General features: G+C 29.5%; 2 protein-coding genes across 2 annotated transcripts; one reads left to right on the top strand and one right to left on the bottom strand.

Moving 5' to 3' along the window:
- Positions 1-727: 727 nt before the first annotated feature.
- LOC145181367 (fatty acyl-CoA reductase 1-like) lies at positions 728-10,781 on the bottom strand. Its single transcript, XM_090100817.1, has 13 exons — positions 10,511-10,781; positions 9,701-9,876; positions 9,471-9,543; positions 9,217-9,332; positions 4,880-5,057; positions 4,673-4,717; positions 4,474-4,589; positions 4,151-4,300; positions 3,964-4,053; positions 1,520-1,592; positions 1,366-1,422; positions 1,006-1,133; positions 728-922 (listed from the first exon to the last, which is right to left on the bottom strand). Exons 1-13 carry the CDS (start codon positions 10,715-10,717, stop codon positions 763-765), a joined length of 1,569 nt encoding a protein of 522 aa, XP_089956943.1. The 5' UTR covers positions 10,718-10,781; the 3' UTR covers positions 728-762.
- Positions 10,782-13,594: 2,813 nt separating this feature from the next.
- Positions 13,595-15,440, top strand: LOC149883084 (uncharacterized). Its single transcript, XM_090101006.1, has 2 exons — positions 13,595-14,288; positions 15,241-15,440. The coding sequence occupies exons 1-2, from the start codon at positions 13,595-13,597 to the stop codon at positions 15,438-15,440; spliced, it is 894 nt and encodes a 297-aa protein (XP_089957132.1).
- Positions 15,441-21,791: the final 6,351 nt, after the last annotated feature.

Consider the following 21,791-nt stretch of genomic DNA (forward strand, 5'->3'; position numbering starts at 1 on the left):
AGTTTTAAATCTTTTTCAAACTTGTATGTGTGTCTATATGCTTATTAAACTTGATAAAACAGTTACAACTTGATAAAACAGTACCACTTGATGAAATTATTTCATCAAGTGGTACTTAGTCTCGACTCATTCTTCTTCACATTTAAAATAAATGGGTCAAATTTGAACTTTTTTCGTTTTTGAACTCACTGATTCAATCGTGTATTCAACTTTGTGGTGACTTATTTCCAAAATCCACGTAACTTAGTGTTGTTTACTCAAATTTAAACACAAGCCCCAGATTGTTACAAAAACGAAACGACGATTAAAAAAGCGAAACACGTTGTAAATAAATAAACTTTAATTATTAAAATCAAGTAAAAAAAGACTTTGCAATAACATTACAATGACCAATAATTAAAAAATGGTAAACTTATTTTTCGCCATTTGCCAATTTTTAAAATCAGTTACAGGAAGAATACGGCTTTCGTTATAAAAGCCATCAAACAAACGTTTGTAAAGGCAACTCTATAAGTTTTTAAAATTTAAGTTAAAAAAAAAAAAATAATAATAATAATAGTAATAATAGCAATAATTCCATTTTATTAAAAAAAACTAGCTTAAATAACAATAAATGATGCTAAAAAAAACGCAACGTGAAATTTCAACTGCATAGGTAGTTCAAGAAATCTGTTCATAAAAAGGAATATATCGATGTCCAACGTTTACGGACATTCACAAGCAGGTATTTAGTTTTTAGCATGTAATTATATGTTTTCATAATTATACATTAAGTGAGGTAATTCTAAAAAAGTTAAGAAATCTATAAATGGCGAAGAGCGCCTCGAACCACAACATTCTGAATCTTTCAGACTTCAAGAAAAAAAATCTACATGACAGCAACGTAATCAAAAATGACGACAACCACCGAACCATCTTGTACCTAAGGATTACATAGGAAATTACATATATATACACATACATATATATGTTACAGATTTAAGTTACAAAGAAAAAATCATTTACCTTTTGTGTAGTTGCCTCGCTTTGGGTAACTCTTTCAAGTCGTCTTTCACCAAATATAGTTTTACACCTAACGTTATCGACTGGTAATATTTTTCCCAATCAATCTTTCTCATATCAAAGTCAAAATTCTAAATAAAAAAAATTAGACCATTAAATTTCTTTTATTATTTGACTGCATGGTGGATTCTAACTAAACACAGGATCATAAAGATAATGAATTCAGCAAATAATGCTTTAAATGTTAACAGTTATACTTTAAAAAAAAAAAAAATACATTACTTAAGAAAGCAATACGTGAACAATATTTTTGATGTCGTCAATAAAATTTTACAAAAACAAAGACAAAAAAAAAGGACTCACTTCACGGTCTTCATCTGGAAGAGCTTTAAGAATTTGATTGAATTCATGATTTCCCCACTAAAACCAATAAAATTTTTTAAAGATAATAACAACAGAATTTTCAACAACAGTTTTTAAAAAACAAGAAAACTATCAACAAAAGTGAAAAATGAACCTTCCATTCATTGAGGATGAAGAACTCCAGGATGGACAAATTGTTGTCTATAGAACGATACAAGCTCATAAACCTAAAAAATGAGTCCTTTTTTTAAAAACTAACCAATCTTTTGGCAACCTTGAGTGAACAATAGATTTAAACAACATACTTAATCAATATGGTTTCAATCTACTACAAAATGTTCTTTTTACAACATTATTTGACCAAAGAGCAAAAAGCTCTAAATATACTTTAAGATTAAGATGCTGAAAGCTAAAATGGCTTACATTTGTAACTTTTTTAGAACATCTAAATACAATAAGTATGTTTTGTAGAATTCTGTATAATCACAAGATTTTTTTTGTCTCTGTCTTTTAAAAAAACAAAAAACAAAACAACAGCAATAACAAAAAAACAATCAGTAAATATTTTGACTTAATTGATAATTGCAAATTTAGTTCTCTACAAAACATCATTCTTTTATATTTTTATCAAACTTAGAAGATGTGAAATTCATATTTCTCTGATAGAGTGTATAAAGAGCTTCAAGTACAATCATACATTCTTGATGATAAAGCATACTTCACTTTGACAAACACCACTCTCACCAACAATGAGACCTTTTACTAAGCAATGCTGAATGAATTCTTGGTAGTGTAATATATTGGTTGATTATAAAGTTTAAAACTAATTTGCTTATCATTTTCAGACAGGAATTTCAAGAGTTTGTTTTACTCTGATCAATGTTTTTTAGAGAAGTATATCAAGAAAAACCTAAAAGGTAAGCATTATTCTGACAATAAATCACTCTTCTGGGGTGATTTATTAAAGTGACATTGTAATATCAGAATAATATGATTTTACACTTTGATGAGAAACACAATTTGTTACAAAAATGTGATAACTTGCCAATTGTACCTGATTATTGAAGATAAAAGATATTACATTTAAAAGAAAAATTTAAAAGAATTAAGATATAAAGGAAATAGAAATAAAAGATTAACTTAATTGTTCAGAGTTCAATAGGAGGCTGATTGAACTCAGAACAAAATGACTATGATTAGAAAGTGATTATACATTATGTAGTTAAAAGATGACAGACTTTAAATTTGATATCTTTAATATCACGTATCTATTGAAAGTGGGGGAAATTCTTTTACATATATGAATAAATAAATGGTTTGAAATTTTTACACACATACCTAATATATGCTGTTAACTCTCAAAGCGTGTGTGGCCATGATTGTGACTTCAAGTAAACAAAAATTATATGGCGTATGGCCATGACTGAGGCTTGATGTATCTATGGTCAATTTTTTATTGTAAATTCTCTGATATTGGCTGCAGAACTGTACATATCAATTTACTTTATTAGAATTTTTTTAGTTAATGAATTTTTTGTTAGAATATTTTTAATCAATAAAAATGACGGTGAAATTGATTTTTCAAACCTGAACAGAGACAACCTAACTGACCAGGAATTCTTGTTTCTGATTCAGATAAAGATTTAGATCTATCTAGTAATAAATGAATTTAATTAGGAAAAATAATACCATGAAAAAATTTATCTGGTAAATTTTATTTTATCTGCCTATAAGAGCATAACAGAAAATTTTGTGCCACCTAAAGTTATGCGATGCAAATAAATAACCTGAATGCAAATAAATAACCTGAATAGAAATGGAAGCTGCAAAAAGGGTGCAACACAACTTCCTCAGCTTGAACTTTGCATCTGGTACATTCCCACCAAGTTGCAACACAACTTAGTGGGAATGCACTAGATGTAAAGTTGGACTGTGCCCCAGTGCTTTGTAAAATATCATAGAGAACTATAAAATAGAACTTTTTTACATTTAAAACTTATGTGTATATATGTGGATACCAATTTCTATAATATTTTTCAATTTGTGGTAATACTTTATTTATGTTATTAAGTTGTGATTCTCACAAATAAAATTTGTATAATGTTAAAAAAAAATTGGTTTGTATTTTTTTTCTTTAATATATTTTTCATCCGTTAATTGTCTAGAATAGCCAAATTCCTTATTTACTAAGCTTTTCAAAAATATATAGGTTTACTAGTATATGATAATACTTAATCCGCTAAAAGCTAAATTACTAAGGTGGTATCCAAATTTTATAAACAAAAAAAATTTAATCCCACTTTACAATGCACACAGTATAAAATAATCGAGTGCTTTAAAGGTTAATATCAATCCATAAGAGCTTTTATCTTTAAAGTAACTTTTATCATGATTGCTTTTACTACTATTGTTATTATTATCATTATTTTATTATGCTTAACTATTTATGTTTACATGTAAATAAACTAAATAAAGCATGGATAAATTTACAAACAATTCAAAAAACAATCTTTGAGACAACAACAATGATAAAGAAAAACTTATAAAACTCTATACAAAGAAAAAAAAAAAAAAAAATTCAGCGCAAATAAAAATTACTTTGGTTTGCTTCCAACAAGAATAGATAATCCATCTGCTAAAACAGCTGGTATGTAATGACTAATAACTTGCCAATAGCGGTTCATAAACCTATAAAGGCATTAACATATAACTAACTTTATGAACTAGGAACTAAGTAATAAAAACAAGAACTAAGTAATAAAAATATATTTAATGGAATAATTACTTTGATGCAGAAAAAGAGAAATTGGGTCTTCGAACAATGCTGTTAAAAGGGTATTCTACTAAGAACTCAGTGCATGTTTTATCCATGTTTACAAAATAGGATGGATTTACATTACCAGAGGTGCAATTGCATATCAAGGGTTGAGAATTTCTGAATACAAATAGATGTAATATTAGTACATAGCACTAGTAAAGATGATACACAGGCATGAACATGTAAATAAATCATCACATGTTATACATAAGTTAAGTCTCAGAAAATCAACAAATAGATTAAAAAAAAAACTATAAATATTGAGTTAAATGTTTTAATATTACACTTACTGACTTACACCATAATACCAGACTGCTGATAGAACACAATTCGATACCAAATCAACAGGAACCATGTCATTTTTAACCTTTGGAGCATGGAGAGTGCGAAGAACTCCTTTTCCGACCTACAAAATTTAATTGTCAAAGTTTAATTGATTTAACATTACCTATGTTATACTTATCAGATCTTATAAAACATTTAGCTTACAGCAGCAATCACCCCACTTATGCCATAGTAGTTGTCAACCCAACCCTAAAGAAGGATTTTTTTATAAAAGTAAACAATGGGTGAAAAATTATACTTTGATAACTTGAGGTTAAAAAAATGTATTTTTGTGTACAATAATGCATTGTTGTTATGTTGATAAAAACAACTGATTTGTTTCTATTTAAGTATAAATAAAATATATTATACCGGAAATGGATCTGAAAGAGATGCTGTAACAATTGATGGTCTCACAATAAGTAAAGGCAAATGACTGGCTTTACGTTTTAAGTAATCTTCAACCAAAGACTTGGTAAATGTATATGTATTAGGAAAATCTCCAAGCAAAGGTTTTGTAAAGCTGGCCAACATTTCATCTGTCATCCATCTAAACAAATTGTGGGAATTTTTAATATTTGAAAGTCACCTACATTTTTTATGTTTAAAACATTAAGAATACAAAAAAGATAAGGAACATTTTTACAAATATATTTTATACTTTATTTACAAGTTATATTAACTGTTTTGATAACTTATCTTTAATTAAGTTTTTATTAAAAACAGCAAAAAACTTACATTTATCTTAAAAATCAATTTTTAAAATATTTATTATTAGTTTGTCATTACATACTTGTAAAAACTACTTTCTTGCTGCCCCATTATATGTAAAACATCTATTCTTAAATTATATACATATGTTCAAATAATGGTTAAATACTTGTAGTTCACATTATACTTTTTCAGTGACAAACACAAGATATTCGTTTCACTGAGTAAATGATGATGACATCAGGGTAACTGAAATGCTTATTAAGCATATTGATGCTCTCTGCTAAAATTGGTTGTAGAAATTATAAGTATGTCTAGAGCTATTTGGAAGTTTTTCAGCAGTGCATGATTGCAATCAATTTCTATAAGACGCTATCACAGCTTATGAGGATTATGCTAAAATGCCAATCAAGAAAGTCCATGAAAAATCCTACTTTAGCTATCAGTGACTGCTTAGATATTTTTCAGTCAGCTTGGACATAATAAATGAGAGCTTAAAGGGATGCGCTATATGGCTGCTAATTTTTGCAGACAATTTCTTTGCAACTAGGGTTTGTAATCCCATGCCAAATTTAAAATCCCGGGATTTTAGGATTACATTTACCTATTCCCAGGATTAATCCCGGGATTTTTAAATACCTGTTCTTGAAATACTTTAACATATTATTTTAGTAAAACTTTAAGGAAATTAATAGCACATTTAAAGTATGTTTAGAAAAAACTATTTGCAAGGAAATTCTTTGGTTTTTTAACATTATACACACTTAATTATTAAATTATAAAGAGTTCGTTGTTTTGTAGATATAATTTACATATGTTATTATTTTTGATTATTTTTAAAAAAAATTTTGAGGAAGCAGAGTACATCCAAAGTTTGATTTCTCAGACAACTTCTTATTTTTGTTGCAAAAAGTCTGACCGCCAAAAAAGCACATTCTGATTCCACACTGGTAAGCTTAATAGTCATCAAAAATTTATACACTCTTTGCAAAAAATCACCACGTGTTCCTCTATTTCCAAACAACAGCATTTCATTTTGAATTTTCATCAACAACATTTCACATCAAATTGGTATGCTGGGCAGATGCGCTTTTTTTATAGCTTTATTAAGTTCATCTGTTATTGTTACATATGTAATTATTAGAAATAGATTCAGATGGAGAGTAAGAAGAATCAGAAACAATTTCAAGTAGTGCCTCATTTGAAACAGAAAGTTCAACTTCAGATTCAGACTCATAAACTGTTAATGATGCAGCTGGATTTGTTGCGTCTAGTCTTTCAAGTAACACAACTATTAATTTGCGCCATTTTATTGAAGTCAGAACTGTTACTAGCTCTATTTCAGATTCGGACTAAACGTTGGTTCTACCATTGTGCAGATACTGTAGGATCACACTTACATCAGTATGCCTTTGTTGCATTCGAAGAATGAGAGATGAATGCAACTTTTGACTAGTAACATTGTTAACATCTTTAAGCTTTTTGAACGCAAAGGGCCTCAACTGTTGCTTTTACTGGGACTAGCACATTTATGATAGCAGATACGGTTTTAATCTCAATATTAGATAAAGTCAAAGATTCACCTTCTGCTAGACTTATGTCTATTAATGCCTTTTGCATACAATTTTTTAATAAATAGACGCGTTGAAGCATTGACAAAAGACTGTTTCATCTTGTCTTGCAGTCTTTTATTAGAGTTATTTGCTTCCCAAATTCAGTCGCAACATACTTCTGCAAGATAATGATTTTTTTTGGTGATCATCTGAACATTACTATTAACTTTCCTACCTTTTTGATCAGTGGACCACAACTTACCTCAGTAACATCATATTGGTTTGCTCGATGCCTATTATGACTAGCATCGAGATCAACCAATTCATCGTTGTCAGAAAAATCATCATCCTTGCAAGAGTTACTCTCTGAAAAATCATCTTCTATATCTGATTGTTCATCTTCGTCGAATTGCTGATCTATTTCTCTTTCTATATCCTGCTTTTGATATAGTACTTCAATAACAGCCAGTTACACACCATGGGCAAAACATTGATTTACAGGTAATATTCTCCCAACTTTTTCATCACACTTGTTCCATCAGTCATAATACCAGCAATATCTTTTCGCAAATCAAGTCCATTTGTGCAAGCTTTTGTTCTAATAGCTCAATACATTTATCTGCAGACATTGATCCTGTTACATGAATTAAGCCCAAGCTTCAGAACTGACAATTTTGTGCAAGTAAATTATTATACATGTAGCAATGGTTACGCAGTGATGTCCATTCATCAAAAGATAAAGAAAATCTTTCTCCTACACCAAATTCACGTTTTTTTTTTGCCAGCTATTTTAGTAATTAAAAAACTCGTTATTTTTTTTGCTGTTATCTACAACCATTTTACGCAGTGTTGACTGTTGTGGGTAAACTTTTGAATCCTGCAGCTATAAGACCTGCACGTATATCACTAGAACAGCATATAACATTAAATGAAATCCCATCAAGGGCTGTAATTGTGAAAGTGTAGCAGGAAGTGATTTTTCTTCTTGCTCCAATAGTAGCTGGTGTGAGGTTAATTTTATGGACGGAAAGTAAGTGCATATGGAGATCTTTCGTTGAGTCACCTCCAATTTTTAAAATCTTTTTCCAGTCAGTATACTTACACATTGCTGTCTGCCTTTTTTCTTCTCTTAAGAAATGTTTCCAAACAGTAGAATTACTTTTTTTGTCATATTCTATGTAAGAAGCCATTACGATGTAAGATAATGTACTGTTCAAATAACCAGCAATTTTAGTTTAATTAAAACTAGTACTATAAAATATTCACAAACAGATAACATCTATTCGAGATAAAAATTGAAAGAAACTTGAATAAATGAGACTAAGCACCAACAAATTTTAAGAATGTAATTACAATCCTATTTCAATTATTATAATAAATTTAATCCAATTATTCAAAAACATAACTGCAAGAATTTCGAATTTGTAAAGTTCGAATTTGATTGCAATTGAACGAAAAAAAATAATTCAGGAATTTTCAATATGAAAATAGTCAAATCTCAACCAAAGAAATTTTAATTTAAAAATGTTCAACCAAAAATGGTTTTAAAAAAAAATCTCAGGATTAAATACTTAATCCCGGGATCTCAGGATTCCCAACCCTAATGATAAGTAATAACAACAATAATATAATAATACTTATGTAATAATACTAATATAATAATGCTAATATAATATGTTAAGAATTTTATGTTATAACAAAAGCAATAAAAAAATAAGTAACAATAAAAGTAAATAATAAAAGAAATTTAATAATATAGCCAAGATAATTTTAAAATGTAAAAAAAAATAAACAATAACAATTATGAATTTAAAAAAATATGCAATAAAAATAATAGGTAACAAGGATAATAATACAAATATCTAACTTTTCAAATATTTTAACAATCCTGAAATCCCAGGATTTCAGGATTGTTAAAAACTGCAAAATAAAAACCTGGGAATCCTGGGATCCCAGGATTTCCAACCTTACTTGCAACATTACTGCACCATTAAATTTGTGCTTTCTGGCATTGGTGATATTTATATATTAAAATATTAATTTTATTTTTTATGAGTGAAAACAACATTTTTGAGATAAATCCAAAACTATTTTTAAAAAGTCATCAAAAGAACTATCTTTTGTTTTTCACTCATTTTAAAAGGTAATAGACTAAATACTTCTTGAATTTTGCTAATATTGAAGTTTATTTATAGATAGAGCTCTATTACATTAAAACTTATATAGAATAAACTCTTACCGTACACCAATCAATTCCCAACAAATTTATGGATCTCTACCTTGGACTCAAGTGGCTTTAAATGTAAGACCCATAAACTCCTACTGACATTTCCCAATTACGGACAAAAACAAATTTTTTGTCCTAAACTGGAAAAAATCAATAAGGCAATGGGAAAAAAAAAAAAAAGTAATAATAGTGTGATTAAAAACAAACTCAAATCTTACTCCAAGATGCTGATAATTTTTTCTGCTTCTACTGATACAGGATAAAATTGCTCTTTTATTTCACAATCCTTCTTTTGGTTACACTGTGAATATGCAGTTGAAATGTGACAAAAAACCTGCGAAGTAACAAATAAAAATTGCTTTTTAAATGTAAGATTTAAGAAAACTATTCATCAATTTCAAAGAAAAATTGGAGAAATTTAAAAATACTTTAAATTAGTTTTTATAACTCCTTTAAAAAATTTATTTTGCACCTCCAGCTTTTTCATTTCTTCTGCTAATTTAAGCATTTCTATAACACCTATGACATTCATTTCAACTGCAACTCTATAAAAATAATATTGATAACTAACGCAAAAACGATATTTACTTTGATATAAAGAACTAAAATCAAAATTTAATTCAATCAAAAAAATCATTCAATAAAATGAAGCATGATTTAAACAAAAAGATTGATTAGTTTTAAAAAAAAAATTAATCAAACCTGATTGGCTCATCAAATCGAACAGTAGCAGCTGAGTGTATAATTATCTCAACATTTTCAAGGAGAAGTTTGCGATCATCACATGATATACCAAGGCTTTTATGAACAACATCTCCTGGGATAGGAATCACCTTATTAATAGCATCAGGATTTATTGCATTCAATTTATTGAAAAGCTGGAAAAAAGGCACAAAGAACAGTTGTTTTTTTCTGAGTAAATTTATATAATCTCTTAGGTATAAACTTTAAAATTTTAAAAGATCTAGTTCTTAAGCTATAGGTTGGAAAAATTATTGAAAAAGCTTTACTTATATTGGCTATAAAGGCTGAGCATAAAAGGTGAATAACTTTTTACAATTTCAACATACACTCAGCTTGTTATACTGCATAATTTAAAATTTCGATAGGAAAAACATAATCAAAAAAACCCTTAAAAATGTTGAAAAACTGTGACTGTTAATTGCATAAAATAAAGATGATATTTAAATTAAAATTATAAAAGTCTTATAGACTAGAGCTCCCAACCAAAAAAATTAAAAAAATCTAACTAACTGAGCTTCAACAAAATCTAAAGGATAGTGATTGCTCACAAGGGGTAAGCATGTTATTAAATGCTTACCACTCTTTGAAAAGCTCTTTACTGTTTTTTGGGAGTCAGTAATCTCCAAAAACAATTATTTAACTTTTTCATAGTGTTTTACTTAAAGTATTTTATTTACTCTTTCATAGTAACTTATTTCATAGTAAGTTACTATGCTTATATGCATATTATATATATTTTTATTTATACTTTTATTAAACCAAAGTTACCGGGCACTTTAGGACTTTGGTTAACCTTTCTTCACAAGACATTCCTTTCTTTGGACGAATCATAAAGTAAATATTCTTAATATCAGGACAACCACGCAATAACTTTTCAACCAAAACTTTGCCAATAAATCCAGTTCCACCTGTCAAAAAAACACTTTTACCAGCATAGTACTGTGGTACTGTGACACTTTTAAATGTTAAACTCATATCAATGTGTAAGTTAATGTTTTTCTTTTTTAAAAGCTAAAAAAATTTCACAGATTACGGTCTTTATTTAATGTTTGAATTAAACTGCTGAACTCCATTACTATATTATCTATTTTATATAATTAATTTTTATTATATAGACCCATTCATTAGGTACATAACGTATGAATGTAATGTAAGTGCTTTCGTAAAAATATTTTTATCAAACACTCTAAAACCTGCCTAAGAATATTAAAAAAGAACCTAAGAATATTAAAAACGTGCTAACTTTTTATAAAAATAAACTATGTGTATGAACCATGCTTCGTTGTATCAACTATTAACTATCAAAACGGGGTATTATTTTATAAATAATTGCTTTTTGATTTTAAGACAAAGTGATTTAAAAGTGCAGACGCCTTAGGACAAAAGTAACTTATGAAATATAGTGAAAAGATGAACCGCTTCAGGGGGGGTCTTTGATAAAAATTCGGTTTGAAGAGTGCTATCTTTTTTCCTTGCTCCCTGAAAACTTTCATAAAAAAAATTGAAATGTACCTAATAAACTATGATATAACTTCAGAGAATGATTGTTAAATGATTCAATTTTAAAAATAAGTAGCTCATTAAGATACCATTTATCTGTTTCCAGATAATGAGCAACTTATTTTTCAAAATTTTTAATGAGCAACTTATTTTTCAAAATTTTTAAAATTGAGGCTATTTGTTGAGAAAAGAAAATTTCAACGTAAATTTTTATAGTCATATAATAATGATTTAGTTATACTTTATATTATTTATTTATGACTACTTCAGATTTTTAACATCTATCTTAAAATTTAAAATAAAGATTTCATGTAAGATAAATAAAGTTAAAAGTACATTAGCTCTCTACGCTATTAAAGATTGTTTGAGCATCAACGTTTTGTTTTTCCATTAAAAACAAATAAAAACGAATAAAGTCGAATAAAAACGAATTAAGTGTAAATGTCAATATCTGTCATTTGAAATAAATCGAATTTAAAATATTTTATATGTTTAGACATGAAAAGTTGTTGGATTCCAGATTAAAAAAATAAAGATAACTCGCATTATCACTTCCTCTTTATCATTCCTCTGGCTCATTAAACTTGCAAGGTCGGCTTGACGTAAATGTTAAACATTTGTCCATTTCGACTTAGTATAATGGTATCTATATATGATTATTTACAGAAATTTAAATTTAGTACCAAAATGAAAAAATTAAATATTAAAGACCATTTCAATATTAAAGTTTTCCCATCAAATTTACGATATAATTGGCACGATAAATATTATATTATTAAATAGGTTATACAAGATGACAAGAAAAAACGAAGGTTCAATTTTTTAACATTTTTCAACAGAAAAAGGGATCAGTGAGAGTAAAATAAATCAAAGAATTAAATTTTTAAACATCCAGAAACTCTTCAACAGAAGTTGTTCAAAATGTTCGCTTTTAGATTTGATGCAGAGCTTCAAACGAGCTATCCTTACTTTATCTCACTTACGCAACAAAAATTGCTATAAGGACTCCAAGTTTTTATGGGGTTAAGAACAAAAATTCTTCACTAATATTAACCAGATTAAGTAGTCGAGGGGTTTAAGATCAGGTCACGATGAGGATCATTCTTGAGAGATGATTAAGTCAGGAAAAATGGCACGATACCAATCTTGCATACCACGGGGTCTGTGAGAAGGAGCAGAAGCTTGCTGAAAGATCCGGTAGTTATCACCAAAGTGCTTTTCAACCAATTCGATTGAAAAACCCCTTGATCGACAAAAACAAGAGGAGGTTTCCCATTGGCAGAATATCAAGCCCAAACCGTGAGTAAGGATGGTTTTTGGCGGTGCTTAACCTGCTCATGTAGTTTAAGGCCAGTCTCCGTAAATTTCGGGTTTGTTTCGTTTATCTGAGGGTGACGTAAAATTGTGCCGTTCAGATCCCGCGGGATTTTTCTAAACGTTTATAATAAAAGCGGTGACTAAAAAAAGTCCGACATTAAAGTTTTCTAATTTTTTGAGTATATATTATGAGTTCATAACATGTTATAAATTAGTAAATAATACAATGATTTATAACAAATCACATTATTTATTATTCAAATCTTGAATACTTATTATTTGCAATAGATTTTTTAAATTGGATGTAAATTGTGTAAGTGTATTCTACAAAATTAGTGCTCAATGTTCAGAACAGAACATAGAAAATAGAAAGTGCTCAATGTTCTTAAAGAACAAGAAAATAGAAAGACTTCTTGACGATTCTGAAAAAAGAGAAACTGGCAGCGTATATATATATATATATATATATATATATATATATATATATATATATATATATATATATATATATATATATATATATATACATATATATATATATATATATACACTACCGTGCAAAAGTCTCCGCTCATGTGTAATATTTGCAAGGAACAGTAAATGCAATACATTTTAGGATGATTTTAAATATATAAAAAGAAAAAAATGTTAATATAAAAAGTTGATGAGGCCAAATCATAATTTTGCATACTTTTTCCTTTTCTTTTTGTTTCAAATAATTTTGTTTACCTTTGTTTTGTTGAGTTCTGCTGCTAAAAACATGGCAGAAATTTTTCTATATGAATAACCTTTTTCACGTAAAATACATATAAAGTTCTTCAGTATTCTTTATTAAATTTAAAACTGCACAAAAGTTTTAACCAAAATATTTTTTGTAAGCTTAGGTTTGACAGTAGCATGATACTTTCCGGCATGGTAAGGATGTTTTCAGTAATTTTAATTGGTTGCTTTTAATAGACTTATGTTTATATTTATACTTGAAAATGGCATTAGTGTGCGCATTTAATGTCTTGAATTTAATAAAGAATTTGAGAAATGGTGAAAGTAAACAAAGAATATTGTGAAGAACTTCGTGGCAAAATATGTATTTTACGTGAAGAAGGTTATTCATGTAGAAAAATTGCTTCCAGGTTAAAAATATCCAAATCAGGTGTGAGATATGCTCTACAACGATTGCATGATATTGGTTCCAACAGTGACAGATCACGTTCTGGAAGACCAAGAGTTACATCACGGCAAGAAGATACGTTTATTGTTGTGTCCAGCAAAAGAAATAGAAAAATTCCAGCCACAATTTTAACAGCAGAACTCAACAAAACAAGGGTAAAGCCAGTATCAACGGATACTGTAAAAAGAAGACTAAGATCAGTCAACTTAATTGGACGCATTGCTGCACGTAAACCTTTGTTGAGGGCAGTAAATAAGAAGAAAAGATTGGAATGGGCAAAAATGCATAAAAATTGGGGATTAGAAGATTGGAAGAAAGTTCTATGGACAGACGAGAGTAGGTTCGAACTTTTTGGTACCCAACGTCACGTGCATGTTAGGCGTTTACCTAATGAAAGAGTGCTTCCTCAATGTATACAAAGTACTGTAAAACATGGAGGTGGTAATATTATGCTTTGGGGATGTTTTGGCAATGGGTTAACTGGAGATTTAGTTAAAATCACATCTACCATGGATAAACACATGTACCATAATATTTTGGTTAAGCACGCGATTCCATCTGGTATTCGTATAATTGGGAAAGGATTCATCATGCAGCAGGACAACGATCCAAAACATGCATCTGGATTATGCAAAAATTATTTGAAACTAAAAGAAAGGGGAAAAGTTTGCAAAATTATGACTTGGCCTCCTCAATCACCAGATCTATCACCCATCGAAAAGTTGTGGGATGAACTGGATCGGAAGATCAGAGAAGCAGGTGAAACATCTTTTATTAATCAGCAAATGCTATGGGAACGTTTGCAAAAAGCTTGGAATGAGATAACAGCGGAAACCATGAATAAATTATTAGCCCGAATGCCAAGATTATGTGCTGCTGTTATACGCTCCAAGGGGTCTCATATTGATGAAAATAAAATTTAACATTTACAACTTTGTATATTAACATTTTCTTGATTTTATATATTTAAAATCATCCTAAAATGTATTGTATTTACTGTCTAATTCATTGTTTAATAAACAATTAAAAATAAACGCAATTTTCTTGCAAACTTTTGTTACTTTATTGAAATATTACAAATGATCGGAGACTTTTGCACGGTAGTGTATATATATATATATATATATATATATATATATATATATATATATATATATATATATATATATATATATATATATATATATATATATATATATATATTAGGGTGGTCCTCATTCATTACAAAAAAAATTTTCTTCAGTTTTCTGACGGGGCACCCCCTTCAATGGTTGACGTTTATGAAAAAATAATTGTACTGAAAATTTTATTTGAAAAAAATACATTTTAGGGGTCTCTACCGCAGAGTTTATATCTATAAAAGTGCCCACAGAAGGCTCATATGCTCAGTATTCTACAATATGAATGATTAGGACATATATGATCACAGAGCACAACATTGCTTTATTAAAGCACATTTAAACAACTGTTACAGTGTTACATATTGTAATTATTATTGTCCTTCTGTGTTGAGACTGTCAAAGTGACAAAAACCGTCTAGTTAGTCCATTGCCAGGGTATTCTTCGCTCGATCAGGAAATCGCTGGCGGTACTTCTTTACAATTAAGAGAAGGCACTGTTTCTGCTCCTCATCGTTTGTGTGCAGCTTGTTGTATTCGTCCATTAAGGCAACTCCACGTTCTGCTATGTCATTCACAACTCTCATACTACTGACAGTGTTCTTCGCCAACTGATAGTCAGCATCTGCAGACCAGAGCTTCACATCTTTGTTGAGGAAAGTTGACGGTAGACCAGTGATGGTGAAGAATCTACGACTGCTCTCGGTGACAAAGTCTTCCAAGTTCTTGGAGCTCACCAGCGTAGGATCTACAGTTATCCTCTTCAAAGGATATTATGCACCCGGTGCTTGCAGGGCACTGACCATCAGACGTTTAGTGTCATCGGAGACTTCGTCATCAAAGAAAGCCAATGCAATCAGTTCTTCTGACAAGTACCACAAAATTTTCTTAAATATACTAAAATTTTCTTCATTGCGATCTGAGAGACTGCTTGATTCTGTGCCTTGTATTTGTCGATAAGCTCGAGATCAACACGAGGCGAAGATGGCGCTGACGGCGCTCTAAACCAGGCCTTGACATACAGAGTCACTGTGAAAAGACACACGTCTGCTATTCCCTTCTCTTCTTTCTTTGTCATCTTGAACTGGCTTCTCAGCATCCATATTTTCAATGAATAAATAGCCTTGGCCATCCATCTGGCTCGATGCAGTCCTGCCGGAGCTTTGAATGAGCATCCTTGAGATGGAACGCCTCCCAGAAACATTATTGTCAGCTCTAGCAGTTCGCGATAATCATCACGAGGCTGAAACTGTTGCAGTTGGTTTTCAGCAAATACAATAATTTCATTTGCAACACTGGAAACGGCACTGTGCACGATGTCATTCGAACTAGATGCCTGAAAGTTTGACCGGTCAATGATTTCCCAACTGCTTTGAAACCTTTTAAAAATCATAATGTCTGGACCCTTTGAAGGGCCAAGAGAAAGAGTAACCGTTGCCTCTAAGACTATTTCTAAAATGTGATGACGGCAAGCAAACCAGAGCAAATCTTTGTCAAACTTCTGCTCCAGTAGGATGCAAGCACCATTTCTTGGACCACTATTGACGGAAGTAGTGTCGAAGCACACGCATTTGACTTTATCAGCTATGCCCCACGCTACAGTTACATCATAAACAGCTGTTGCTGCAGCTTCTCCAGTTCCAGATGGCAGCTTCGGTACACAAAGAAGTTGGTCAACTCCTAGTCCAGACACGAGGATTGGGAGCCGGTCCATAATTTTTTTGCTACTGATATCTTCCAGCAATTTCCCATCCCAGTGTATTGTTAGTGGAACTGTTGGCTTGAATTCTGCTTTCAAGTTCTCTGCCATTCTCTGCCTACATTTCATCCTTTCTCTTCGAATGGACGATCGATTGATATTAAACTCTGCTGGGTCATGACCGAGGTGCTGCAGTCTGGAGTCAGGACTAGTGCAGCATTTCTATCACTGACCTTTGCCATATCCAGACATACTGCTAACTTGTCATTCAGTATTTTGTGTGTGCCACGTTTACGTTTAGTTCTCTTTGAAGTTGTGGTTGATGATGGCTCACCAAATGCTTCATTATCATTACCAGACTCCTGTTCGCTTTCGGAATTCTGAAGAATAGCTTTCTCCTCTCTGGCCACTCTGTCCTGTTCTTCTCTCTCTTTTCTTCTCTTGAAGTTTTCTTCTCTACTGTGAACATCTCTTTCTCTTTTGGCCATGGCTTTGTCAACACTTCCCATCTTACCACGTCGTCCCGCCTCACGCTGAGCTAACAGGAATTTCCTGTCCTCCTGCATGCTAATCATCTTCATGGCGTCCGCATGAGCAATGTCAAAAAGACTCTCTAAGCCATCCTTTCATTCTTCTTCCTTCTTCAGTAGACTTTCAGAGCGCTTTGCTTTATTTTCCTTATTTTTCTTCAGTTTGTCATATTCATGGAACAGACATTCAACTTTTTCAACAACGTGTTTCTTCAACCGTGTCGGGATGCGGGCTTTAGCCCACACTTCAAGAACGTCATTAGTTGTTGAATGTGATGCTTCACGAACGGTCTGTTTGGTGGTCTCTTTGTAATAGAAGAAAAGTGCCATGACTTCCTTCTTTGACGGTAACTTTGTAGAGCTGAGAATTTCAGACATTTGGCCTATCAGCCACAACTTAGTTTCTCGTCTTGTAGTTGGTTTCGAAGTCCTACAGCAAGCATTGGCCATCTCCCTTAAAATAATAAATTTTATTTGTTACCATCCAATTTAATTATTCAAATTATATGTAATTTCTAACAAAAACTTATAGAGCTCAGAAAACTAACTGACAAAATTTATGTTATGCAATATAAATAAACAACAATGACATATGAAAACTCTGACAAGGTCTAAAACCAATAAATAAAATACACAATTATGTGCATAAATGAAAAGTCAAGTTCGATACTATGGCACTCAGGCAATTGATATTAATTAACAATTTAAAATGGATTTAGCACAGCGGATCGGTCATTCTGTCTGTTTTATAGTAATTCATTGTTAAATCAATATAATTTGGCAAATTAATGTTTAAGCAAAAATAAACAAAGAAAACACTCACTTTTGATCCAGTATCCACTAGGTTAGTTGTTACGGAAGTTTCCCTGAGAGAGTCAGTAGTCACTAATTCAGATTCATCAAATATTATTGTTATATTGAGTGTCTGTCAGTGTCTGATTACAAATGGCTGACAGCTGGTGAAATGCATTCTGGATAATTTAACAATAAATAAGTAACATCATATTGATAAATTATGCAGGCGGTATAGTGTGCAGTGAAAGAGTTCACCAGCATAACAACTAGTGACATGCAGCCACGGAACCCCACATGATACTTAACTATTATATATGTGGTAGGGACCTCTAAATGTTTTCAGATTTAGCTGATTTTTTTTGTGAATTTTTTATGCATGCATATAAACAAAATTCAAGGGTGCCCTGTACAAAAATCAAACTTTGAAAATTAATGACCACCCTAATATATATATATATATATATATATATAATATCTAAACAATATCTAGATAATCTCTAAACAAACAAAAAATCAATAAATCAATTAACTGGATGGTTATTCTTAAAACAAAATGAATAAAAAATTATGATAATTTAAAAAATGATAATTAATACAAATCAAATCCTATTTAACAAAAATTAATTACTAGAATTTAAACTATTACTCCAATAATATCACAAAGGATGTTTTTAAAACCAATCGCAAAGGTTTTTCCAATTCATTTTGATGTATATAAACATTCAACAATTACCATAATCTTTAAACTTATTTAGCTGCTTTTAATAAAAATTACTTGTTAATTCAACTAATGTCCATGCATTTGTTGTCATTGATTTACAATATATTTTGAATAATAATAATTTTACTACAAAAGAATTTAATAAATCGATTTCTATTTCTTCCAAACAAATCGGTTAAATTCGTTGTGTCAACAGTCTACAAAAGACTACTGCTGATTTTGTTAATTTATTTATTTTCAATCTAAATCTTTTTCTTTCTCGCAATATTTTCATTCTTGTTAAATAAACCTTTTCTTTTTCTTCATTTTCTCCAGTTTTATTAATCTATGCTATACAAATTAAACATGCTATCAGTCGAATTTCAATGTGTTGTATTTAAGCAGAATCCATCCTCCTATAGTAAAATAAATCACATTTCTATATAATTATAAAATATACTTGGAAATAATTTTTTTTTAGCTATATAGTAAGCATTGTAAAATAGTGATTGATTTCTTTGACCAGGAAGTTCCATCAGCTATATTAAAAAATAAAAAAAATCATGAAAAGTACTCAAAAGAGACTATGCTGTCAAAATATATTTGGCAACTAAAAGAAAAAAATAGTAACTTTAAATTAAACTGGTTTATTCTAAGAACTGCGCCTACCTATAATAACATATCTCAAAAATGTATGTTTTGTTAACAAAAAAGTTTGAAATTATTACTTATTTAGATCAAGAAAATTTACTAAATAAAAAAAACTGAACTTAATTCTAAATGCAGACATAAAAATAAGTACCTTTTAAAAAATTATTAAAAAATGAGCAAACTTATCAACCAAATTTATTTAATTCTAAATACCAATTAAAAATAGTAAATTTATATATTCATATATATATATATATATATATATATATATATATATATATATATATATATATATATATACACACTGTGTGACAAAAGTTATCGTACGCTAAGAAAAAAAAAAAATATTCAATATAGACACAATTTTTCTGCTATATTTAATGAAAATTATTTATAATTTTTTTTTTGATAGTATTTATTTTGTTAACTTATGAATTTTTTGGAATTTATATTGAAATAACATTAAAATTAGGCTCAAAATTTGAAAAAAGTACATTAAAGATGATGACAAAAGTTATCGTACACTTGGCGTACACTAATGTTTATTTAACTCCAAACCGTTATGTCCACCATTTTTCATACATTTTTGAAAATAAAGTAAACTATAAACACTTTAAGATTATTTTCAATTGTTTTAAATGAATTTTTTGGTTAAAAAAAAAGTAAAATGAGCTCGAAACGGGTTAAGACCACTGTAGAAATTCGTAAGCTAATAATTAAGCATTGGAATGAAGGAAAATCGTTAAATTGTAATGCAAAAATTGTTGATTCTAAAAAATCCACAGTTTCTTCAATTATTAACAAGTTCAAAAAAACAGGAAAATTAACTGATTTGCCCCGAAGTGGTCGTCCAAAAAAACTGAATAAGCGTGCTGAACGAAGCTTAGCTTCCACAATCAAGAAAAATCGTTTTGTAAGTGCCAAAACTTTAGCTTGCAAAATAGAAAACGATTTGGGGGTTAAAATTAGTCCAAAAACAGTCATTCGAAGTCTTAAAAGACAAGGAATAGTGAGTCGCGTTCCAAGAAAGGTTCCTTGTATTAGTTATAAAAATTGTAATCTTCGATTAAACTATGCTAAAACGTACATTGATATGCCAGACTCATTCTGGAATAAAGTCTTATGGACAGATGAGTCTAAATTTAATGTAAAAAGATCTGATGGTAGAATTCGTGTATGGCGTTCATCAAAAAGTTGCTTAGAAAATGGAACTACAGTCCGAACATTTAAACACGGAAATGGATCAGTAATGGTTTGGGGATGTATGTCGGCAGCAGGTGTTGGAAAGTTAGTATTTATTGAAGGAAATATGGATAAACATTACTATAAACGTATTATTAAAGAAAATGTTGAACAATCAGCACGTAATCTTGGTATTGGTGATGACTTCGTTTTTCTTCAAGATAACGATCCCAAATCACAGTGGGCCATTGACTGGACAAAAGTATAAAAACCATAGTCAGAGTTTTAATGTCATAATGGTTTTAAACAATTATATAGATATTATAAAACAGTTTAAAACTGTTTATATACACTTAAAATTTTAATGCATATACAAATGATGTGGTTGAAGTAGACGCAAATGTAAATTAGAAAAAAAAAAATTATAAAGAGAAAAATGTTGTTTAAAAAATCGATGGAAATAAATAACATTTACATAAAGTATTGCGCTTTTTAAAATATTATATTATAACTCTATATGTTATCTGGATTTTAAAAGTTGTTTGACTCAAATTGGAATGTAATTAACAAATTTGCAGCTACTTTAAACAAGCTTATTATTTTATATTTTATTGTATGACTTTTGTTTTTATTTGACAAAGTATTTTTTTTTATTGTTACATCTTGCTTTTATACTTAGATATTTTGAAGCTTCTATATGTTTCCTTTATAAATTTCATAAATATGGCTGCCACTAGGCGCCACCTTGGTTTTCTTTCACATTTGAACATCTCTTTCCTAACCAAAAATCTGTAATTGCGCTCAAAAATTTTTATTTGCACAAAATTTTAAAAAACGCGGAAAACATATAATACGATCTTACTCATACTAAGCGTAGTACTGAACAATAATATATATATATATATATATATATATATATATATATATATATATATATATATATATATATATATATATATATATATAGTTAGTAATTTTTATATAAGAGTTAGTAATTTTTTTAAAGTGTACGATAACTTTTGTCACACAGTGTATATATGTATATATATATATATATATATATATATATATATATATATATATATATATATATATATATATATATGTATATATAATGACCACACGCTTTATTTTGTTTATTGCGAATAACTTCCACCGACAGAAACCATTCTGTTTATGCGGTCATCAAAAAGCCTTTCAAAACAAAATCGCTAAGTATTACCGAGTTCTCGACACTTCATTGTATGTCTTTGAAAGAAATAATTAAACGTCGGATTTTCTGCCCTATCTTCTTAATCAAAGTATGAAAAAACAATATAATTCAATATCGATGTCTTTTAGCTTGTAGATAACTAGAAAAGTTGTGCTTAACAATTTAAACTCTTATCT

This window comes from Hydra viridissima, unplaced genomic scaffold, assembly GCF_058129835.1.
Source record: "Hydra viridissima isolate aposymbiotic clone 2 unplaced genomic scaffold, HvirCarnegie_v1 scaffold_10, whole genome shotgun sequence".
Taxonomy (NCBI): Eukaryota; Metazoa; Cnidaria; class Hydrozoa; order Anthoathecata; family Hydridae; genus Hydra; species Hydra viridissima.

Bases quoted from the DNA above. Each gene is read 5' to 3' on its own strand.
- LOC149883084 (XM_090101006.1), top strand. From the start codon at position 13,595: ATGGTGAAAGTAAACAAAGAATATTGTGAAGAACTTCGTGGCAAAATA. The intron at 14,289-15,240 runs GTATTCGTATAA...TTCTGTGTTGAG, and splicing joins TAAGCACGCGATTCCATCTG to ACTGTCAAAGTGACAAAAAC.
- LOC145181367 (XM_090100817.1), bottom strand. From the start codon at position 10,717: ATGAGTTTAACATTTAAAAGTGTCACAGTACCACAGTACTATGCTGGT. The intron at 4,718-4,879 runs GTATAATATATT...ATCCTTCTTTAG, and splicing joins CTCTTTCAGATCCATTTCCG to GGTTGGGTTGACAACTACTA. The intron at 1,423-1,519 runs GTTCATTTTTCA...TATTGGTTTTAG, and splicing joins TCATCCTCAATGAATGGAAG to TGGGGAAATCATGAATTCAA.